General features: G+C 40.8%; 1 protein-coding gene across 2 annotated transcripts in view; it reads right to left on the bottom strand.

Annotated features, from left to right (window-relative positions):
• mtch2 (mitochondrial carrier homolog 2) overlaps positions 1 to 14,446 on the bottom strand; it is a 51,072-nt gene extending 36,626 nt beyond the window's left edge. For both annotated transcript variants that reach the window (XM_088991749.1, XM_088991751.1), the window contains exons 1-2: positions 14,331 to 14,446; positions 5,091 to 5,175 (exon numbers count right to left, since the gene is read on the bottom strand). In XM_088991749.1, the coding sequence (XP_088847875.1) occupies positions 5,091 to 5,175; positions 14,331 to 14,417 (172 nt within the window). In that variant the 5' untranslated portion in view covers positions 14,418 to 14,446. The remainder of the gene's footprint in view (positions 1 to 5,090; positions 5,176 to 14,330) is intronic.
• Positions 14,447 to 21,046: the final 6,600 nt, after the last annotated feature.

Raw genomic sequence — 21,046 nt, 5'->3', positions numbered from 1 at the left:
ATATGCATCATATGTCATGTCCTTCACCAGGTTCGTCGCTTACGGCTCAAATTGATACGGAATGACTTCTTTAATCGATCACAAACCACTTATGCTTTCCTCTTCAGAACTACAGCAAAGTCTCGCTATATCGATGTCGGTTATATCGATAGTACGGCTTATTACGATACTATTTCTATGAATGCAAGGAGAAAATTCACATGCCGCAGGATCGGATATATTGATAGTCCGGTTATATCGCTATTTTTTCAGACTCCCGAGAATATCGATATAACGAGACTTTACTGTATTTGAATCATATTTATAACTGGATGAGTCTTTGTACTAAATTCATCCTGTCTACTTGATAACTAATGTTACGCAGATTCCTTACTTACAGACAGTGTATTGTAGGTGTTCAAATACCTGACATGTTTCGGCGACTACTTCCGCCTTCGTCAGAGTGTCACGGATGTTGCACAGCAACATCCGTGACAACGATTACGCGAAAGTTTTGGAGAGACATGCGTCAAGGAGTTTCGCCTCCTCGAAAAGCTGTCAAGGAAACGGGCTCGCTATCGAAACCACCTGAGATTCAACCTGCGCTGCCGGGACGAAGAAGTCGTTCCGGCCAGTCTGAGGATTAAAAACCCGATCCCAACCAGGAACGCGGAAAGAATCATCAAAAAGGTGCGGATGACTCTGATAAAAGAACGAATACGATGCACAGCAAACAAACTCAATAACATTAGCAGTGATCTACAGCGGCAAACGGAGCAATTCGAACTCCGGTTCCCCCTGGACAATTACACAAAAACAACGCTACACGGACAACTTCACAACATACACGAACAGGAATTCACCGCGACCAAAAACCGACACATCCGGAAATTAGACAAACTCATCACGCAAAAGAGAAAGGCCGAATCAAACACATTTCAGACAAACGACAAATGGATACATAACATGTCACGCCACAACCTCACACAAGCAGAACGCAGCATATTATCAAAAGGTCTCAACTACGCAGTCACCCCCAAAAAAATACCATACGACGATTTCATTCTCGCAACGGAATTAGCGTGTGAAAAAATACAGAACCCAGGACAAAAAGCAGCACTACGCAATGAAATAGCAGGCATTTTAAAAACGGCCAAACCACCACCCAGCAATATTACTAAAGCGGAAGCAAGAGCCATGATAACACTATCAAAAAACAAAGACATCACAATACTCCCCGCAGACATAGGCAGAACAACAGTTATTATGGACACAGAAAAATACGAAAAACAGATGCAGCAGTTATTACAGGACGACGCCTATGAAATATTAAAGAAAGACCCAACAGAAGAAAAGAAAAACAAACTTAAAGCACTACTCAAACCCCTATTAAACGAAAATAAAATAAACAAAGACTCGTACAACCACCTGGTACCTACAGCAAACATCATCCCCAGGATTTACGGCACGCCAAAAATACATAAACCCGATACACCCCTCCGCCCCATAGTAGACAGCATCGGATCAGTCACGTACAACCTCTCCAAAGCATTATCGGAAATAATAAAACCGCTACTGGGACACACGGACCAACACTGCGAGAACTCAAAGCAACTCGCTACAGAACTCGCCACCATAAAATTACAGAAAGACGAAATGTTCATATCACATGACGTCATCTCACTTTTCACAAAAACACCCACCAAAGCCACCATTCAGATAGTACAGGACAGACTCAAAACAGACAGGACACTCAAAAAACGCACAAATCTTACAGCACAAGACATAACCCAGCTACTTCAATTCATAGCCACATCCACATATTTCCAATACAGAAACGCCATATACAGACAAAAAGAAGGGTTCGCCATGGGGGACCCACTCTCTGCCATCATGTGTGGATTCTTCATGGAGGACCTGGAACAGAAAGCACTTTCAACAGCCCCGGAAATATACAAACCAACACTATGGAAACGGTATGTGGACGACATCTTGGAAAAAAATCAAAACAGGACATACGCAACAGCTTACTGAACACCTCAACTCCATAGACACCACAGGCAGTATCAAGTTCACCCATGAAGAAGAAACAAACCACTCCATCGCCTTCTTGGACTTGAACATACACCACACGGACAACGGGGACATCAAAATAAAAGTACACAGGAAACCTACACATACTGACCAATATCTCCTTTGGACATCTGAACACCCCACTATTCATAAGTTGTCAGTCGTCAGAACATTACATGAACGCACCACAATAATCACGGACCCGGAAGACAAAACACAGGAGGAAAAACATATACAACACGCACTGAAAAAATGCCAATATCCCCAGTGGGCAATAACTAAAGGGGCAGAGCAGGTCAAAAACAAAAACAACACAAGACAGGGAAGAAAGAAAAAGCAAACAAACAAACAAGAACACAGAGCAATGGTAACACTACCGTACATAAGAGGAATCACAGAACGCATACAAAGGGCACTGAGGAAACACAACATAAACACACCGGTCAAACCACACACAACTCTCCGTCAAATCTTGGTACACCCAAAGGACAAAATACACCCGGAAAACAAATGTAACTCAATATATGAAATCCCATGCAAGTCATGCAATAAATCATACATCGGGGAGACAGGAAGGAGTTTCAATACAAGAAAAAAAAGAGCACAAGAACGAGTGCGAGAAGGAGACGGCAACAATCCAAACAAGAGCAATAAAAGAACAAGCACAACAGGAGCACCATAAATCAGCCATCACGGACCACTGCAAAAGAGAAAACCACATCATGGACTGGGAGAAGGCCAGAGTCATCCGCACCGAAGACAACAAACATCAGCGCTGGATCAGGGAGGCCATTGAAATCCGAAAGCGAGGACCAAGGACCATCAACAGGGATGAGGGAGCTTACATGCTCTCTACTACCTGGAGCAGCATCCTGGAGGAACGAGCGGACAGCGGGGGGCGTGGCTTGCCTGTCAGTTCTGACAGGTAGGTCACGCCCTCATAGCAACACCAGCTGAAAATGGCGCGTCACAGAAACATCCGTGACACTCTGACGAAGGCGGAAGTAGTCGCCGAAACATGTCAGGTATTTGAACACCTACAATACACTGTCTGTAAGTAAGGAATCTGCTTAACATTATATAACTGGATGAGTAACAAGAAATGACCTTTTTCTGAATCTGAACTCTCTGAAGCCATTGTTTTGATTCTGGAGCAAGGCAGTTTGTGAAGGAGTATCCTGACGAGACGTCACAAACTGGGGCGACTTTCTGAATCGCTCCAGTTCTGAGATCATTAGTGGCAGTTTTGGGCAACTTTAAGTCATTTTTATTTGTGTTTTGCGTTGGACCAAAAATATCAGCCTGCGTGTTTTGAGTATTTTAGATGCTATAAAACGTTTTTCTGATGTTAGTTAGGAAACAAAAAAATGGTGTTGGTTGTCCTTTAATGTTGATGGAGATTGTACTTGAGGGTCTAAAAAAAGTGCTTCCAAATTGAATATGTTATTACAGTGATACATCGGCTTACGAATGCTTTAGCCAACGAGCTTTTCGCCTTACGAATGTTAAATTCGGGAGAATATAATCTTGGCATACAAACTATTTCTCGGGAAACACACTGAGCGCCACAATGAGTGATGTGTTATTCGCGAACGAGCTGGTTCTTGGAGCTTCTGAAATGGCAGCAGTTTTTATCCCTCTGTTCCCCTCCCCCAGTCTTCGGTTAAAGCCGCACGTGATTGGTCAAGAGCCGTGGCAGAGGAGGCACGGGACACACGCAGCAGTACACACGCAGCAGTGAGTGGGAGGAGGGGTTACAGAAACACACACACACGCACACACACACACACACACACACACACACACACACACACACACACACACACACACACACACACACACACACACACACACACACACACACACACACACACACACACACACACACACACACACACACACACACACACACACACACACGCGACAGGGAGACGACAGAGCTTGAAACAAAAAAGGGAAACAAGACAAAAAACAAAAGTGAAATGGTGAGAAAATGGATAGAAAACAGTGAAATTTGTACTTGTTTCAACTTTATTGATAGTTCAAAGGCAGAGTGTAGAAAACAAGGTTAAAATATCCCATCAATCAGGCTCCACAACTAACCGGCACAAGCCATTTGTACGATTTGAGAGAACATACAAGCAAAGGAGTCAGCTATTAATGAAGTTTCTAGTTTTTCTGCCTACATCTGTTGCTATTGCAATATCCCAACCTCTAAGATGTACAACCCAGAGCTCCTTGAGACACTTTATGCAAAAAGCTATGCATTCCATCAACGACCATCACATAGGTAAATAAAATGACTTTATTATACAGTACCGTTTATTTATTTTAATACCATACGATAGCACATTTATTATACATAAGATAAGGTATATCCTGTGTAGTTTTAAGGCTTATTTAGTTGAAAATTATGTTTTATGGGGACCTAGGAACGGATTATTCTAATTTTAATTGTTTTCTATGGGAAATTAATGTTTGGAATATCCACTTTTTGCCATACACACACTTTCTGGGGAACCAATTAAGTTAGTAAGCCAAGGTATCACTGTATGACGATGATTATGGTTATGATTATTGTTATGATTAAGATGAGTATGATTATTATGTCACAATGGCTTTTCAAAAAAGAAAAGCATATATGTGTTATTCGAAGTGGTGTCGGTCAGACAAGATCTGAACAATGGCTTCTGTGTGTTTTATGTGTGGTGTTGCTTTGATTTTTATTTGGCAGAAAAAAAACAGAAAACACATTCTGGTCATAGTTGTATTAAGTACATCCTGTCTACTTGATATCGAATTTTAAACACATTATTTTCTTACAGTGTAGATGTTTCAAATACCTGACATGTTTCGGCGTATACTTCCGGGTCAGGTATTTGAAACACCTACAATACACTGTCGGTAAGAAAAGAATCTGTTTAAAATAACATTCTGGTCATACCATGAGCGATGCAATCAAAAACATTAAAATGATCAAAATCCCAATTGAACCTGAAGATTTGTGTATGAAACAGGCTTTTCAAAATAAGACTTACCATAAGCAAACAGCCCAGGCAACTGGTAAACCTGCCTGCCAAATATGTTTGTGCCAAGTGTAGGAGGGAGTGGCTCGTGTCCAACCTATGAATATCAACAAGAAATATTTATCTGATTAAATCATCTCAACTTTGTTTGCTCAGTCCTTCTCAAAATCAGATTCATTCACTAATTTACAATGCTAATAAACCATTTGACAATTACACGTCATTGTATGATTCAGAACAGATCAACGCCACCAGAACAAATCTAGTGGCCATCTTGCATTGCCATTATCAAAACTGATCTAAATGGAATCTAGGTTTCTCTGTCGCGTCTTCACATTTTCTGTCGAACCATGAGTGCTTCTTGTTTCAAATACAGTTCAAGTCTATATCCCTCAAACCATTATGCTCCAATTTAGTGATCAATATACTGATCAATATATGGTGATTTATGGTATCTAATGCTTTTTTCTTAATCAAGTCATATTGTGGGTTTCGTTTAATCTTTGAATCAATAATTTAACATGGTTACCTCTAAATCCATGCTGACTGCCAGAGAGTATGGTAGCTTTTGTTTTTCTATTGATTTTTCTTATCTATTATTGATGAAAAGGGTTCTTCAGCCGTCATCTTTACTTCTTTGAAGGTATCGGACGTTTCGCTTCTTATCCAAGAAAATTCGTCAGCAAACTAAAGTCTTACTGGTAGTTTAGGCCCTATATATATATATCCCTACTGTCCAGACATGGCGGTGCCGGACTCTGCTATGATAGGTCCCTGCTCTCAGGTTGGGGGGAGCAGAGGACTACTCCCTGCAGTTCCACTGATTGTTCTGACTAACGACTGGCCTAATTGCCCCACTTCCCCCGGTATAACCTCATCAGTATTACTAATCCTATGTTGCCTAAGCAGGCTATGGTATGAACGATCCAAATTGAAACTCATCCCACCATATCGGTTAAATGAAGGATTTTGTTGTTTTATGAAAATCGTTTCTTTTACTCCCCTTTCAAACCATCTATGTTCTTTCGCTAAGATTTTAACCTCATTGTTGTCAAAGGAGTGGTTGCTAGCTTTTAGGTGCACATGTACTGCCGATTGAGGGGCACTAGTATTATCCCTGCGATGTTGATAAAGTCTGACACCTTCAAAGTAGTACAGATGATGGCTGAAGAAACCTTTTCATCGATGGACCACTCCTGTACGACAGAGCTTACACAGACGTATCTATTATTGACACATTTTTTTCATTGAATTTAGGGAATTGTGGTAGATGGTATACATAGGCCTATAGTTTTTAAAGTTTTGTAAATTTGAATGGTTTTTGCAGTTCTATTTTTTTCAGCAATTGCCCAATTTGAAATGATTTAAAGGACAACCGACGCCTCCGAAAAGTTGTGTTCATAATTTGTCAAATCACTTCTATTGAGCGTATTTTACAAAGATTCCACTGCATATACAGTAAAGTCTCGTTATATCGATATTCTCGGGAGTTAGAAAAAATGTTGATATAACCGTACTGTCGATATATCCTTTCTGCGCCGAACTGCATTCCTTTCATCACTTTGCTGCTGTGAAATGTAAATTTCTCCACTGTGAGACTAATAAAGGCATATCCAATCCAATCCAAAAGAGGGCATCCAAGCGCCATATAAGAAACGGAGCTGGCCATGAGCTCACCATTTTGTGCCTTTTTTTTGGTGAGAGATGTTCCCCCAATGTTCCCTCAAAATGGCACATATAATTCTTTAATCGATTGCAAACATGTATGCTTTCCTCTTCAGAACTACAGTGTATTTGAATCATATTCATAACTGGATGTGTAACAAGAAAGCATATTATCCGAATCTGAAGCCATTGTTTGGATTCACAAGCAATGCAAGACGTCTTGGCGTGAAGTTATTTTTATTGGTGTTTTGCATTTGAATAAAAAGTTACATCGGTTGTCCTTTAATACACAGTATGGAATGTACAGTAATTTTCAAAATCATCACGCTTCAGCAGACAAAACAAGAAACATTGTTGCAAAAAACGATTGCATTCATATACAGTACAGTGGGCATGTACATAACACAACAGGGAAACTGCAACGCTTACATCTTACTGTATTATGTATGCAATTTAAAAAAAAGTCATCAATCTTCTTCTGCTTCCCATTTTTACCTTTTAACACAAACACTTCAATCTTGTCTGCTACACACGAGATAGTGTCTGAAAATTAAATGAAATGTAGCAGATCAGCTGTCTGCTACACGGGAGCTGGTCAGATAACAAACTCACGTGACCAAGTCGACCAATACAGCGACCAATACAGATTTCGATAATGGTGGTACTGTATAGAAACCCCTAAGCAAATATCGATTCATCTTAAATATCTTTTGCATCGATATAAACATAGCAAAATGGCCGGCGCGAGATGAAAAAGAGCGCCGTAGTAACCGGATTATCGTAAAAACCACGAATCGTACTACACGGAACTAATTATACATAAAAAGACAAGAAATGTGCCTGGGAAGTGAAAATAGTATCATAATAAGCAGTATTACCAATATAAACGATATCGATATAACGAGACTTTACTGTAGCTATATTTCACGGTTTAAGACTTGCGCTGAATATTCAGGAAGTCTTGTAATCGAGTTGGTGAAGATTCCTGACGTGACGTCACATCAGGAACACCCCTAACCGAGAAAGCGACACACAATGCATTTTGGTTACTTTTTTTGGTCTGAAAACTTCGTGTTTATCCATGTTGATGGCGAAATTAGAAGGAACACACATAAAGCGATGGTGAATCGTTGTGTGTTACACCATGACTACTATTTGATACTCGTTGACACACAATCCCAGCAGACAAATCAGCCCATTTCCAATGGAGCTGACGCTACATTGGAGTCCTGACGGCTCGAATTGATACGGAATGACTTCTTTAATCGATTGCAAACATTTATGCTTTCCTCTTCAGAACTATTTGAATCATATTAAAAACTGGATGAGTAACAAGAAACCATATTCTCCCAATGTGAAGCCATTATTTTGATTCTCGAGCAAGGCAAGACGTCCTGGCGTGACGTCACGAACAAGGGGGCGGGACCTTCTGAAACTCGCCATCGCCGGGGTCATTTTGAAGTAGTTTTGGGGCACCAACTCATTTTTATTGGTGTCTTGCATTTCACGAAAAATATCAGCCTGTGTGTTTTGGGTATTTTCGATCCTATAAAACGTTTTTCTGATGTCAGTTAGGAAACAACAAAATGGTGTCGGTTGTACTTCAAAGGACAACCGACGTCTCCGGACAAGTTGTGTCCATAATTTGTAAAATGGCTTCAAATGACTTCTACTGGGCGTATTTTAATAAGATTCCACCGCATATAGCTATATTTTACGTTTTAAGACTCGCGCTGATCATTCAGGAACGCTTGTTTTTGAGTTGGTGACGAGTTCTCACGTGACGTCAGAAAAGAACCGCCCTTTACCGTAAAAAAAAGACACATTGTAGCGGTCCTTCCATCACGTCAATGTATTATGCTGTACTGTTTTTTTTTTGAAACCCTTGTGTTACATCCAAAAGCCGCCAGCAGAGGGAGGCCAAGCTCCATGGAAGGAACGTATCAGCCTGTGGAAACGGGCTGATTCATTCCTCACAGCTCGGTGGCCATTTTCTTGCCTCTTTTTGGGTGAGACATTCCCCCCGCCCGTGCGCCTCAAAATGACACAGAATAAATTATTTAATCGATTGCAAACATGTATGCTTTCCTCTTCCAAACTATTTGAATCATATTCATAACTGGATGTGTAACAAGAAAACATATTATCCGAATCTGAAGCCATTGTTTTTATTCTCCAGCAATGCAAGACGTCTTGGCGTGACGTCACGAACTGGGGGCGGGACTTTCTGAAAATGCCCAATTCGCAGATCAATTTTTTGCAGATTTTGGACACTTTAAGTCATTTTTATTGGTGTTTTGCATTTGACTAAAAGTATCATACTGTGTGTTTTGGGTATTTTAGATGCTATAAAACGTTTTTCTGATGTGAGTTAAAAAACAAAAAAGTGACGTCGGTTGCCCTTTAAAGTTAGATGTTGTCAAAGGGCACATGAAGGTGTGAAAGAAGAGGGTGCACAAAACCGGGTGAGATGGAGGACACTGATTCGCTGTGTCGACCCCTGAAAGGAAAAGCCGAAAGGAAAAGAAGAAGAAATGATTTAAAATTAGTGACGTACGGTGTTGCCGATCTACATTGGTGGCTTAGAGATTCTGAAGTTAATCTGTATTTCACCATTTGCATTTGAATTTGACAAGAATTCGAAGATGACTTTTGCAAACATTAACTATATTAACTCATCCGCTGCCATTCACAAATTTACTCAGGAATTGAAAATATGACGTAGAACGCCATGCCCGAGTTTATTCGGGTTTCATTTTTTTTTTTTGCGGGAGAGTGAAAATCAAGTCCCGGTCTATGTTGTGTGTGGATTTCAGAACTGTATGTAATGTATTTCCCTCCCACAAGGTGGCAACAGTTGCACATTGCTAAAAAATGGAGCCTCCAATCGCCTCGTTCCGTTCTGTGTTTTAATGGAGAGCTGCGATCATGGTGAAGCATTTTAGTCACATTTACAAGCAGCACAGATGAAAATGGTACAGTATGACGATGTTCGTGAATATTTCTACAGAGCCTGGTCGAAGTGAAGTATCCCCCCCAACTCCCACAGAGATTGCGAAAAGGCAGATGGAGAAGTATTACCCACACTAAAAACAACTACAGAACACCTTATCTTACAAACTTTTCATCTTACGAACGTCAAATTTAGGAAAATTAAACCTTATAATAAGCACTATTTTCATAATAAACACCCACCACGGCTAGTGGAGTAATCTTTGGCGGAAGAACACCAAAGCACACGACCTTCGGATCTGGCGGAGTGATCTTCGGCGGAAGCACGCGACCGAACAGCGCTCCAGCCGGCGCTACTTTCCACACCCCCTCTCATTGAATGCACACGTCGATCGCCTACTTTGAGCTTTTTGCTGATTATTTTACTATGATGGGACCGAAAAAAAAAAACCACCACAGGCTCGTGTTCAGCCCAAGAAGACACAAAATAAAATCACCGTCGCTGTGAAGAAGGAGATAATTGAAAAACACGAACAAGGTGTGCGTTTGTTTGATTTAGTGGCCGAGCACGGCTATGCTAAGTCAACCATTGCTACCATTCTCCGGAACAGAAAAAGCCATCAAAGGTGCATTTGTTGCAAAAGGTGTTTCCGTGCTCTCAAAGCGACGGTCTCGGGCAATTGAAGAAGTTGAAAAACTTCTGTTAATTTGGATTAACGAAAAGCAGCTATCCGGCGACAGCGTGAGTAAAGCTATTTTATGCGAAAAAACACGGCTAATTCACGCCGATGTCGCCATGCGCCAACCTGGAAATTCAGCGCTTATTGAGGATTTTAAAGCCAGTAACGGATGGTTTGAGAACATCTGAGGAGGAGATGGCTGCAGCATCAAGTGAGATCATAAAGGCAATGTTGGCAAAGTGGAATGATGTGCTGGGTTTTACCGAACAGTTCCGTTCAGAAAAGACTGTGGCTATGACAATCATCAACATGATGAACAATAATGTAATGCCTCAGCTTAGTAAGACCTTACAAGTCAGAAAGCAACAGGTGTCAATTAAGAGGTTTTTATGATGAGGAGTCTTAAGTTACCAACAGTCTTTGAGGAAGGTGACCTCCTTCCATAAGCCATCAACGACCATCAAAAAGGTAAATAAAACTTTATTTTACAGCACAGTTTATTTCTTTAATTACAGTCCTCATGTAATGTGCCTCTCTTTCCAAACAGCAATTCCCTTTGACCTTCGACCTCCAACACCATTCCATAAAGCCATCAATGACCATCACAAATGTAAATAAAGCGACTTTATGATACAATGCAGTGTATTTCATTCATTACAATACAATAGCACATTTATTATACATAGAATAAGCTATGTTGTGTGTAGTTTTAAGGCGTATTTAGTTGAAATTATATTTTATGCAGACCTGGCAATGGATTATTCTCATTTTAATGGTTTCCTATGGGAAAAAAATTGGGAAAGGACAACCGACGTCACTTTTTTGTTTTTTAACTGACACCAGAAAAAACGTTTTATACCATCTAAAATACCCAAAACACGCAGTATGATATTTTTAGTCAAATGCAAAACACCAATAAAAATGACTTAAAATGTCCAAAATCTGCAAAAAATTGAGCTGCGAATTGTGCATTTTCAGAAAGTCCCGCCCCCAGTTCGTGACATCACGCCAAGACGTCTTGCATTGCTAGTGAATCAAAACAATGGCTTCAGATTCGGAGAATATGCTCTCTTGTTACATATCCAGTTATGAATATGATTCAAATAGTTCTGAAGAGGAAAGCATACATGTTTGCAATCAATTAAAGAATTTATTTTTGCAACATTGGGGGAAAATCTCTCACCCAAAAAAAGAGGCACAAAATGGTGACCTCCTGTGGCCACCTGCGTTTCTACAGGCTGATAAATTCCTAATATGGACACCCTCTTCTGGCCTCCTGGCGGCTTTTGGGTGTAACACGAGGCCCCAGACTAAACAGGTACAGCAAAATACATTGACGTAATGGAAGGACCGCTACAATGAGTCTTTTTTACAGTCAAGGGCGGTCCTTCAGTGACGTCACGTACGGACTCGTCCCCAACTCAAAAACAAGACTTCCTGAATATTCAGCGCTAGTCTTAAAACGTAAAATATAGCTATATGCGGTGGAATCTTTGTAAAATACGCTCAGTAGAAATCATTTGAAGCCATTTTACAAATTATGGACACAACTTGTCCGGAGACGTCGGTTGTCCTTTAAGGCTTATTTAGTTGAAAAGTATATTTTATGGGAACCCGGGAACGGATTACCGTATTTTCACGACCAAAGGGCGCACCGTGTGAAAAGCCGCAGTCTCATTTGTGTGTGCCATTTCTGTATTTAACATACACATTGGGCGCACCGGATGAAAGGACGCAAGTTTTATATACCGGTACATATCCTCTACTGCTATACGTACATCCGCCTCACAACAACACACAGGCATACAAGTGTGCGTATTTATAAAAACAGATCGTGAGCAAAACTGAGTTTGGTAGTGCTTTATTTATTAATTACAAAGTAAGAACATTTTGTAATCATCACTCAATAGGCGTCGGCATTTTAAAAACAAGCACATTACCGGTAACAGTCAGTAATCAAACCCATCAAAGTCCTCATCCTCTGTCTCAGAATCGAACAGCTGCGCTAAACCAACGTGGCCAGTCAGTCACTTTCTGTGCTGTGCAGCTCCTCGGAAATTATGCCGGCTTTTCCGAAAGCTCGAACCACCGTGCCAGCAGACACGTTACCCCAAACATCCACAATCCATTGGCAAAATGTGGCGTAACATCCACCCCTTTTCGTTTGCCTCAATAATGACGCCTGCTGGAAATGTCTCTTTAGGCAAAGTCTTTCTTTTAAAAATCACCATCGGCAGGAATTTCCCTCCGTTAGCATGGCAGCCAAGCACAACAGGAAACAAAGCCTTTTCGCCAGCTTTTCAGAGTAATTCGCCGGACGTTGCTACGCTGCCGTAGCCCTGGCCCGGATGGAAAAATGGCACAGTTTCATAAAACGCCAGCACCAAGAAAGCCTTCAGTTTAAACTGAGCTTCATAACCATGTCTCTTTGCCATTTTCTGAGTTGTTAAAACAGCAATGTTCTGCATGAAGCACATACCTGTTCTTGTATACACAAACCACGCCCACACATCCCCCCATGTTCTCTACCACGTCCGCCTCATGGTGGCCTCTAATACGTCCGCACTAGAGGATGCACCGCACATTTTCAAAAAAAATCTGAGACGTTTACATGCGCCTTATGGTCGTGAAAATACGGTATTGCCATTTTAATGTTTCCTATGGGAAAAAAGATTTTGATATACACACTTTTCGTCTCACACACTGGGAACCAATTATGTTCGGAGGTTGAGGTCTCACTGTAGTTCAAACACATGCACACATCTGATAAAATAGATTATTTTTGCTCTGTGTTTATGGTTCTGAATCTGTTATAAATCTAAATAAATGCAGTTTTGTCATCAAAAGTCTTTTCTCTTTTGTTGTTTCATAGAAGTAAACAACTGTCCAGGTGTTTGAGGTTTCACTCAAAGTTAAAAATGTGGCCCTTGATCACTTTTGTGCTTGAATTTGCTTGTCTGCAGAAATAGCTACTTTTCTCAGCTTTTTGAGAAAAATCGGGCAAATGGCAAAAAAACTGCCTGATTTTAACAGCCACTATCTCCAGAACCAAATCAGCTAGAAATGAACTTGTTTTCATTCGAAAGAGTCTAAGGTTCCTAATGCTGTGTTGTGGGAGTCCTGCAATTAAAGTGAAAATTATGAAAAAACCCTAGCACTGGACAAATTGTTGCATGTCTGGCAGTGAATGAGTTAATATTTTGTTTGACAGTATGTGTGAAGAGAATTTGGACAAGAAGAAAAAGGTAGAGAAAAAGATTATGCTACAAATAATTTGGATTGTTATCTGTGGACTATTTTTATACTACATTTATTATATTGAGGTTATTGGCTCGATGTAGGTAAAATAAGACTAAAATGTTGTTTATTTTGAAATGAATTGTTGACCAACTTGCTCCAGTTTTCTGGTGGGTCGCTTCAGTGCGGCGAGATTTGTTGAACGTTGAAAAAAATATCTTCGTCTAATACATATTCCACTGCCATTCAGTATATAGCTTCTGCTTTGATGCATATCATCGCACAATGTTGTGGCAAAGTAACGATTTCGTAATCCTGCGCACACTCACCACACGCACATTTCGCATAATTTTGTTGACAAATGTTCACAAAGTAACGCTACGCGAATAATCTACGTAACTGACATACTTAATTATGGTCCATTGCGGTTCCAAGATTACTGTATATTCGATATCAAATTGTTTCGCCAACCTCACCTCCACCCGACTTCTCAGAACCAACACGTGATAAGGTCAAAACGGACACATTAACAAACTGTAAAAGATTAGTGGTCGCCGTGCAGACAACACTGTTTGTGAAGGCGTTGTGTAAAATATGCTGTTTTCTCAACCATTTCAAAAATGTAAATGTGATATAGCATTATATGCTATTGTAACAGCATTTGGGCAAATAAAGACATTCTAGCAGATGCCATCTGAGCCAAATGAAACCCTCTTACCTGAACTAATACTTTGATGTACATCAAAGGATGAGACAGGACTGTGAGCCCGGATCCCAATATTACTTGGCCGCACGTGTCCGCCATTTTTAGTGCGAGAGCTTCACCGGAAAGAATTCTTTGCACTCTCTTTATGCAGAAGCTTCTTTCACAGTATTCCCAATACTGTATAACTATTGTGCTGCCATCTAGTGTTGAATTCTATGGAGGCCCAAAGAGAACATCGAAGAAAAAAAGACACTTTGCGTTCCTTCACAAAGTTTTGCATTCTTTCGCAAACTTTTCATTCTGTCGCACACATTGCATTCCCTCGCAAAGAATGCGAGATCTCACAATATTTTTAATGCGCGTTTATGTACTTCCGGATCAGCTTGGCTAATGTCGAAGCAGGAGCGCTTCCATTTGAGAGATGACTCGGACTCGGCGTCGTATCAAGGAGGTGGACTTGGAACGCTTCTTGTTGTCAAGAAATATCCCTCGCGTGGACATTACGAGTATAAAAAGCGACAGGGTGGGTTTACAGCTACACACTGACGTTATAAAGCAACATGAACATTATTATTATTATTATTATTATTATTATTATTATTATTATTATTATTATTATTATTATTATTATTATTATTATTATTATTATTATTATTATTATTATTATTATATGGGCGGCCCGGTAGTCGAGTGGTTAGCACACCGGCTTCACAGTGCAGAGGTAGCCTGTTCGGGTCCTGGTCTGGCCTCCCTGTTTGCATGTTCTCCCTGGCCCGCGTGGGTTTTCTCCGGGTCCTCCGGTTTCCTTCCACACTCCAAAAACATGCATGGCAGGCAGATTGAGCACTCCAAATTATTTCTAGGTGTGAGTGTGAGAGTGACTGTTGTACGTCTTTGTGTGCCCTGCGATTGGCTGGCAACCAATTCAAGGTGTGCCCCGCCTCGTACCCGAAGACAGCTGAGATAGTCCCCAGCACCCCACATGATCCTAATGAGGAATAAGCGGAACAGAAAATGGATCGATGGATTATTATTATTGTAACTGCAGCTGATATATATGTTTATGACTGCTATCCCATAGTTGATCAGCAAATGGCTATGCTTTATTTCTTAACATTGCGTAGGGCTGTTGTCACTTCCGGCAAAGATTTACTTCCCGCTCTTCGTTATGTAAGTTTCATTTTACGGAGAAGAGGCGAGGATCTACACACTTTATCGCTTTGCTGCTTAGCAAGGAAAAGACGAAGGACATAGACCAAAAACTTCTATTTCGGACAGAAAGCGGGCAAAGTGGTTTGTACGATATTATTGCATATGTTTTATTTCATTGATGTAAAGTCCACGTTTGTGTAAATAATAGCTATATTTTATACTTGTTTGTAGTTCTACGTTGGTGGTGGTGGTGAAGGTGGTGTGAGATCACATTAAAGAATTAAAAAGAACCGGAGTCCTCTGTTTGGAATGGAATTATTATTATTATTCGTCGTAGCAGTAGCAGCTGTAGTAGTCATAGAAGGTCAAATAAGTTAAAGCAGGGGTGTCAAACATACGGCCCGCGGGCCGGAACCGGTCCCAATGAGGTTCGATCAGGCCCGCAGGATAATTTGAAAGTGGAAAAATGCATAAAAGACATGGAATTAATATTCGTAATTGGCTGCAATTCATGGATTATCCGCTAAGGGGCCCACTCTTTCCATCAGAGTATAAGACACGCCGCATCACTGAGACAGACTGAAAACAGCAGACGGTGTCAATGCACCATCTGCTGCTTGTTACGACGTTGTTAATACCTTGGTCTCTACCTCTCCGCTACACCCTCATTGGCCAAAATGTCGTTACCCAAACGGAGAAAAGTAGATAAGGAGTGTAGAATTTTCAAAGAAAAATGGACCACGTCCTATTTGTTTACAGAGATGCACGGAAAACCTTTGTGCTTGGTGTGTTTGCAACAAGTTTCGGTATTGAAGGAATATAATATTCGACGCCACTGCGAGACTCATCACAGCGAAAAATATGATGGGTTGCAAGGACAACTGAGAAGAGAAAAGATTAACGAATTGCTGGCGGGTCTGAGGAAACAGCAGTCAACTTTCATCCGGAGCTGAGAAGTCAATGAAGCAGCGGTTAAAGCCAGCTACCTAATTGCTAGCGAAATAGCATTAGCATCGAAGCCGTATTTCGACGGTGACTTTGTTAAACGATGCATGATGAAGGCGGCTGAACTTGTATGTTCCGAGAAGCGACAAGCTTTTGCCAATATTAGCCTGACGAGGAATACTATAGCAGAGAGGATTTATTGCATTTTCCGTGGCAATTGACGAGAGCACTGACATCACAGACGTGGCGCAACTGGCCATATTTATTCGAGGAGTTGATGAGACATTGACTGTTACTGAACAGTTTCTCGAGTTGGTGCCAATGATGGACACCACAACAGCCGAGGACATTTTTGGCTCTGTCGTTGCTGTATTGGACAGAGTTGGAGTGGACTGGTCCCGCGCTGTCAGCCTGGCTACAGACGGCGTGTCATCCATGGTCGGAAAGAAAGCAGGTGTCGCGAAAAAGTTCAAAGACAAAGTACAAGCCCTTAATGGAGGAGATCGTTTCTGGACATTTCACTGTATTTTGCACAAGGAGGCATTGTGTTGCAAGTCGCTGAAAATGGACCACATCATGGAGGTGGTGGTTCGCACTGTAAATTTCATCCGGTCCAGAGGTCTGAACCATCGTCAGTTTGACAAACTTCTCAGCGACAGCAACATCACCCACAGCCTGCCATACCACACTTTAATGTTAGTCAGCAGCTTCAAAACAAAAGTTCTGTGATGGAATTCTACCGTTGATACAACTCCATAAATTTTCAGTATGTATTGTATGTGTATGTATGTTTCATGTATGAAGTTTACAGATTTACAGGACAGGTGAACACTTTCTTCATTACACATTTAAAATCACTCTCCTTAGTTTGTAAGGTGTACGCAGGGATTACATTTAGATTTTATATGCGTGTGTGTAAGTGGTTTAACAATTCCCTTCCTTTAAAAGTCTCATTTAATCTTAAAGTGCATTACTATATTTTTCAGTACCAATTAAAGTTTTGTGCCTTTGTACAATCAGTGGGATCAGTTGCAATGCATATTTGTGAATGATAAAAGTAAATTGCACATTTGTCTCAGGAAATATGAAGTGTTTCATGAAATGATTTGTAAAAGGATAGTTCATTAAATGTCAATATTTTCCTAATGTTCTTGTCCTTCTTTACACCAAAACAAAGGAAAGACATGATATTTTTGCTATTTTTAGCAGAGTATGGTATAATTTTAATGGTCCGGCCCACTTGACATCTCCCTAGGCCGTATGTGGCCCGCAATGCGAAATGAGTTTGACACCCCTGAGTTAAAGTGAAGCTAGCATTTCTATCTCCTCTATCTGTACTGTTAATGTTCTTTTAATAATGACGTTATACAACACAATCGAAACGCATTCTTACAGTTAGTAAATGTGCTGCCACTCCCCAATGTAATATTGAATAAGGATAGTGAATACCTAATTTAAAACTGATTATTTTCTTACAGACTGTGTTGTAGGTGTTCAAATACCTGACATGTTCAAAATAAAAGTACACAGGAAACCCACATACCGACCAATATCTTCCTTTGGACATCTGAACACCCCACTATTCACAAGTTGTCAGTCATCAGAACATTACATGAACGCACCACAATAATCACGGACCCGGAAGACAAAACACAGGAGGAAAAACATATACAACACGCACTGAAAAAATGCCAATATCCCCAGTGGGCAATAACTAAAGGGGCAGAGCAGGTCAAAAACAAAAACAACACAAGACAGGGAAGAAAGAAAAAGCAAACAAACAAACAAGAACACAGAGCAATGGTAACACTACCGTACATAAGAGGGATCACAGAACGCATACAAAGAGCACTGAGGAAACACAACATAAACACACCGGTCAAACCACACACAACTCTCCGACAGATCTTGGTACACCCAAAGGACAAAATACACCCGGAAAATAAATGCAACTCAATATATGAAGTCCCATGCAAGTCATGCAATAAATCATACATCGGGGAGACAGGAAGGAGTTTTAACACAAGAACAAAGAGCATAAGAAGGAGTGTGAGAAGGAGACAGCAACAATACAAACAAGAGCAATCGATGAGAAGGTTTCTTCAGCCGTCATCTGTACAAATTTGAAGGTTTCGGACGTTTCGCCTCCTATCCAAGAGGCTTCGTCAGCGAACTAAAGTCTGACTGGTCGTATCGGCCCTATTTATATATCCCTAATGTCCAGCCATGGCGGCGCCGGACACAGCTATGATAGGTCCCTACTCTCAGGTTGGGGGGAGCAGAGGACCAATCCCTGTGGCCCCACTGATTGTTCCTACATTCCTGACTAACGACTGGCCCATTTCCCCCACTCCCACCGGTATCACCTCATCAGCATTACTAATGTTGCCTAACCGTTTTTGCCTAAGCAGGCTATTGTATGAACGATCCAAATTGAACCTCACTGTCTCGGCAAACTACAAATATGGCCGAAGCTGTAGTCCAAAGATGAGTGTCTTGGTGAAAAACTACAAATATGGCCGAAGCTGTAGTCCAAAGATGAGTGGCACCATTTTTCCCCCAGAGGAGAGAGCTGAAATGAAGGCAGGTGTGCCAGCAGCTGAAAGCCATTCAGAAATCAGAAAGGCTCTCGCCAGAAGCAACCACTCCTTAAAATAGTCAGTTGCAACACTGCTCAGGTTCGGTTCAAGTACTGCTCTAGGAGTTTACCAAGACAGTAGAGTTCAACTGTGTAAAGACCAGGGTGGCTGACGGTGAGAGAACCTGTTATTGTAACCGTTTATTTGATAATTTGATTTGATGGTTTAATGTCAAAACCAGCCTGTTAAGCGTTCAAATGTAAACCTAATTGCTGTTTGTGTTTTACCTTCTTCAAATGTTTTTCACCTTGCAAACTTGCAATCTTGAAATCAGCTTGCAATCTTCCAATTGTCTTTTCAATGAGAAAAGAGACGATTAAGTCCAAAATAAAAGAGGAAAAAGAAGAGAAATCTGTCTCATCATTGGAGTCAAAGAGTGAAGTCCCAGTGTAACCCCGGTCAACACAGCCAAAACCCCTTTTCAAGTTAGGGGGAGAACTCAAAAAACCAACATAACTTGACACTCACCCCACCAGACCGGTTTAATGAAGGATTATGTTGTTTTATAAGAATCGCTTCTTTTACCCCCCTTTCAAACCATCTATGTTCTTTCGCCAAGATTTTAACCTCATTGTCGTCAAATGAGTGACATTTAAATCTGAAAGCTACTGTAATGCCCCTCAGCATGGGAAATGATGTGCACAGTCGCTGCTATAGCGGGTCGGTCTTTTTAATAACAAAACATAGCAGTTATCACATAGAGGAGCTGCTGTTACGCCACAGCTCAGCCATTCTATTCAGACACTCTCTCGAACCCCGTTGTCGAGTCCTCCCAAGCCCCAGTCACGTGATCAGCTTCCGTGTTTATCCTGTTGACGCGAGCACAATAAAAAAACAGCGTATCAGAGCTTATATACAATACTGTTGTTCAACACCAATTTAAACCATGGGGAAACGTAAGAATTGTGATATCCGAACAACATTGCAATTACGGCTGTGGAGGACAATCCAACAAGCAAATCCTTCATCGCGAAAGAGTTTGACGTGCAGCAGAATACTTCATCGACGCAAGTAATGTAAACGTTGCAGTTTTGGTTTTTCATTTATGTATTTAATTGTGTTGCATTCAGGCATCTTTATCGCTTGCAACAATCACTGTTTTTAATATGTTTGTTCATGCTGGCATCCGTGGTTTCGTGTGAATAGAACAATGTGAGGATTTTTTTTGCATTGGTTGCATTTTTGAAAGGAAATAGTCATTAAAAAAGTGTAAAGACGTTTTTATTTGATGCACAAGTTATTTTTCACTTGACTACTGTACAAAAAGCATGCTAGATACGCAAGCCATGAACCCCAATGATAAAATGACATGCCATATCAAAGATCCCCCATTTACGTGTTGCCCCCCCCCCCCCTTTTAATGCAGTTCGGCGCAGGACGGATATATCGATCGTCCGGTTATATCGACATTTTTTTTCAGACTCCCGAGAATATCGATATAACGAGACTTTACTGTATTAGCATATGCCACGAAAATAAAACTCACACTCAGGTGTCGGAGGTAACAAATAAAACGACATAGAATTCACCGATCTACTTGAAGAGAGCGAGTGCATTCCCGTACTGTTTTTTTTCCAATTCAAGTTGCACTGTCAACTGGAGACAATAGCCATATAGTAATTAAATGATTTTTTTTGTTCTTTTAACCACATGAATGTATTTATTGTGTGTGAACTATGGTGTTTTTACCTTGAAGATGTTTTGTATAAAATGAATTAAATAAATGATTTGTATTTTGTGAAAAGGGTGTTGTTGTTGTTTTGGAGCTTTTTTATGCATTTCGAATTTGTCGATTTTTAAAATGAGATGAAATTGGCCCTCGGCGTGATTATGAGCGGGAATGGTTGCTCCTCGATATGTGCCCTGCGGTTAGTTGGCACCCAGATAGGATATCCCCCACCTCCAGCCCCAAAACTCAGTAGAATGTCAATTTAGAAAATAAATAAATAAATAAAGTATTGGCTATACTCTACAGATCTCAATGCTGTTGAG

Source organism: Hippocampus bargibanti, linkage group LG03 (genome assembly GCF_051943395.1).
Source record: "Hippocampus bargibanti isolate YZ-2025 linkage group LG03, ASM5194339v1, whole genome shotgun sequence".
Classification (NCBI taxonomy): Eukaryota; Metazoa; Chordata; class Actinopteri; order Syngnathiformes; family Syngnathidae; genus Hippocampus; species Hippocampus bargibanti.
This window is presented reverse-complemented; position numbering and strand designations above follow the sequence as displayed.